The sequence below is a fragment of the Pundamilia nyererei genome, unplaced genomic scaffold, assembly GCF_000239375.1.
Source record: "Pundamilia nyererei isolate P.nyererei 1_Seehausen unplaced genomic scaffold, PunNye1.0 scaffold00189, whole genome shotgun sequence".
Taxonomy (NCBI): Eukaryota; Metazoa; Chordata; class Actinopteri; order Cichliformes; family Cichlidae; genus Pundamilia; species Pundamilia nyererei.
Window position 1 is genome coordinate 561,577 of NW_005187590.1, and position 3,353 is coordinate 564,929.

Consider the following 3,353-nt stretch of genomic DNA (forward strand, 5'->3'; position numbering starts at 1 on the left):
TAATAATTGATCTGCTGTGCAATGTTCTTTGTTTGGGAGGTATAAAAGGGTTCAGGGTGGTGTCTTTCCCTCAGAAAACCAGGTTAGGACTGTCATCTGAACGTTTTTCTCCACTGCAGTGTTTTTCTTGCTTTTTTTAATAAACCTCACTTCAAAAGACATGCTCGCCTGTTGGTTGCAGTTTTAATCAAGATTTTCCATAACAGGGATCACTTGGAAATTCTCATTTTCCATGAAAACATGCAAGAAATTGTTGCGAATAGGGGATATACAAAATGAACAGGACATTGCAGCAATTACAGCCATAGGAGACCATTCTGTCAGTCCTTCAAGGTAATCAGATGATATTACACCCCATGCTTCCTGAACAATTTCCCACAATCAGGGTGGCTTGATGAGTCACCCTCTGTACCATATGTTCAAGCTGCTCCCACAACAGCTCAACAGGGTTCAGATCCAGAAACTGTGCTGGATACTCCATTACAGCCAGAATACTTGGCTGGCTTCTTATTCTTTAAATATAGCTGACACATTGTGACAGAAGGTGTTTTTGGAGTCATTATCCTATTGTAGGATGAAATTGGCCCCAATCAAGTTCTGTCCACAGGGTATGGCACAGTGTTGCAAACTCTTGTTCCTTTCACTGTACAAATCTTCCGGAGCACCGCCAGCCATTACACAGCACTGTTCTTGCATTTTTTGCTTGTTCTGCATCTCACAAATATTCTTCTGTTTGAGCCGAAGGCCTCAAACTTAGACTCATCTGTCCACAACACCTTTTTTAAGTTATCCACTGTCCAATGTCTGTGCTCTTTTGCCTATCTCAGTTTATTTTCTTTTTTGTTGTTCAGTCTAAGATATGGCTTTTCATGGCATGAAGCCCAGCATCCTGAGGTCGCCTCTTCACTGGTGATTCTGACTCTGGTGTTTAATGGGTGCTATTTAGTGCAGCTGCAAGTTGACAACCTGTGAGGTGTCTTTGTCTTAAACTACACACTCAGATATGAATTGAATGTTATTTGAATTGTTTATGAAATGAATTGCATTAAAAAATATTAAATTTTTCAAAATTGTTAGTGGGTTGTGAAGAGCGCTGAGTGAAAGTGTTTTTGTGACAGAAATTTAAAATGACAAAATCTTTACTTTGGCTGCACAGTCCTTTTAAGAAAACTAAAATGCTTACCTTTGGAAATGCTTCCCCAATTTTTAAAGCAGATCCTAGCTTTGTTAAAGGGTGTATTGACTCCACTCTTCCTTGCACCAATTCCAATTCTCAGGTTTTGACAACTTCCAGAATTCCTGCCAACAAAAGCTTTGCATGGTGTTGACCTTCATCAGAGTTTGCATCAGCCAAAACCAATTTGTGAAACTCATCATGCTTTCATGACCTAAAGGTGAATGGGGAATTCACCCTTTACCCATTCATTTTTGGTGTTACTACGTATGTTCTAGAGTGCACTTAAAACATGGGAGGGGCATGGTACCAACGACCCTCTGCCTGATAGCAGCTGGTGTCAGCACGGCCCCTCACGAGAACCCTCAATTACATGTATTTAATATTGAAAGGTGGGCACCGGCACCACAGGTGAGGCTGAATAAACAAACTGTCCTCTGGATGCCATTTAGTGTGCCAGACCGGGGCCCGCAACAGCAGCACTGCCAAGCCCCACAGGACCCAGAGCGGCCCACCCAACCCATTTACTTTTGGGATAAGACATTTGTTTGTAGTATTTCTTTTTCAGGAGATCTTAGGAATCCAAGACATAGAAATAGACAGACATTTGTCATCCATATAATATTAATAACACAAACACAATAAGAATTCAATGCAGTGACAGTGCAACTCCCTTAATCACCAGATAATTCAATTTAGCTCAATTCAATTTTATTTATACAGCATCAAATCACAACAATAGTCACTCTTAAAAATAATACAACAGAGAAAACCCCAAAAATCATATGACCCCTATGAGCAAGCACTTTGGTGACAGTGAGAAGGAAAAACTCCCTTTTAACAGGAAGAAACCTTCAGCAGAACCAGGCTCAGGGAGCTGTGGCCATCTGCCATGACCAGTTGGGGTGAAGGGAGGAAGACAGAACAAAAGACATACTGTGGAAGAGAACCAGAGAGGCCTGCATTTGTATAGCGCTTTACTTAGTCCCTATGGACTCCTACTACTGTGCACCAATAACAGTCAATAAGGATTAAAATGATTTCAGTGAGTGCCTTATGAAGGATTTGTTTCTTGCTGTTTTCCATCAGACACGTATTCTCTGTAAAAGAAATGCATTACTCTTTGTAATTGCAGTGTTTTGCAATCCATTAGTTAATTCATGTCATCTGTTTTTTTAATCCATCGTGAAGTCGCATTGTAAAGTAAAACTTTTGTCAACCTAATCTTTATCTTGATCAAAGTAGGCAAGGTATATTTTTCCATAGTCTTCTTAGCAATCATCTTTTTGCTAGTATTCCTTCAGCCATTTGTCTTCCTAATGTGTCTACTTCTGTGCAGGAACAAGCTCATCTATACTTAGGTTGCCTTCCAGCCTTTTCTCCATGATGGTAAGTAGCTTAACCCCGTCCACCACCAGCTGGGTCAGTGCGACCTCGGTAAAGCCAAAGGTTGCCATGTTGCTTATATTATATAGTTCCGGGGAATCTGGGAAATGAGGAGATTTGGAAAGTTTAAATCCAACACTGACAGTTAGTGGTGTGGGATGTAGCAAATGTGGTATTGATCTGATACCAGGTAAATACAGCATGAGTATTGCTAAAACCAAATACCAGTACTGATACTGACCCACGTCATCCCTACTTGTGGCCCGTATATTGACGTGAAGAAATATAACACAATTTGGCCCTTGAAGTTACACTTTTTTGTTAGGGAAGATTTGTTCGTTGTTGAGTGCAATGTTAAAAAAAGTTCTTTAAAAAGCAAAAACTAATTTAATATGAATTAATTCAAAACTTAGTCAAAGTTTTGAAGCTATGAAATATCAGATCTAGGTCTTCTGTTTACCTGTTTTGTCCATGTTGATCCTCAGTCTTTTCAGAACATCCTTAAGGTGTTTATGTGTGGGAAGGTGTTGCAGTTTGATGAGGACGCTGATCCTCAGACCTGTACCCACATTAGCCGGGGAGCTCGTCACCCATCCCAACTGCTGCTTCCAGATAAAGGGATGTCTGAGACCTCTGTAGTATTTTTCCAGCTAGACACAAACAACCAGTCTTCATGAGTTCAACCTGGTTCCCCTGGTGGAGCGTTTGCAGTTACTTTTTAAGGCCCCAAGTACTTTTTCTAGAACTAGCATAAGTGAAAAACAAATATCCATCCATTCATTTTCTATTGTTT

General features: G+C 40.3%; 1 protein-coding gene across 1 annotated transcript in view; it reads right to left on the bottom strand.

Moving 5' to 3' along the window:
- Positions 1–2,125: 2,125 nt before the first annotated feature.
- The window catches only part of LOC102210083 (creatine kinase M-type), a 19,282-nt gene continuing 18,054 nt past the window's right edge, over positions 2,126–3,353 (bottom strand). The window contains exons 9-10 of the mRNA XM_013914356.1: positions 3,021–3,210; positions 2,126–2,660 (exon numbers count right to left, since the gene is read on the bottom strand). Coding sequence (XP_013769810.1) covers positions 2,500–2,660; positions 3,021–3,210 — 351 coding nt within the window. The 3' untranslated portion in view covers positions 2,126–2,499. The remainder of the gene's footprint in view (positions 2,661–3,020; positions 3,211–3,353) is intronic.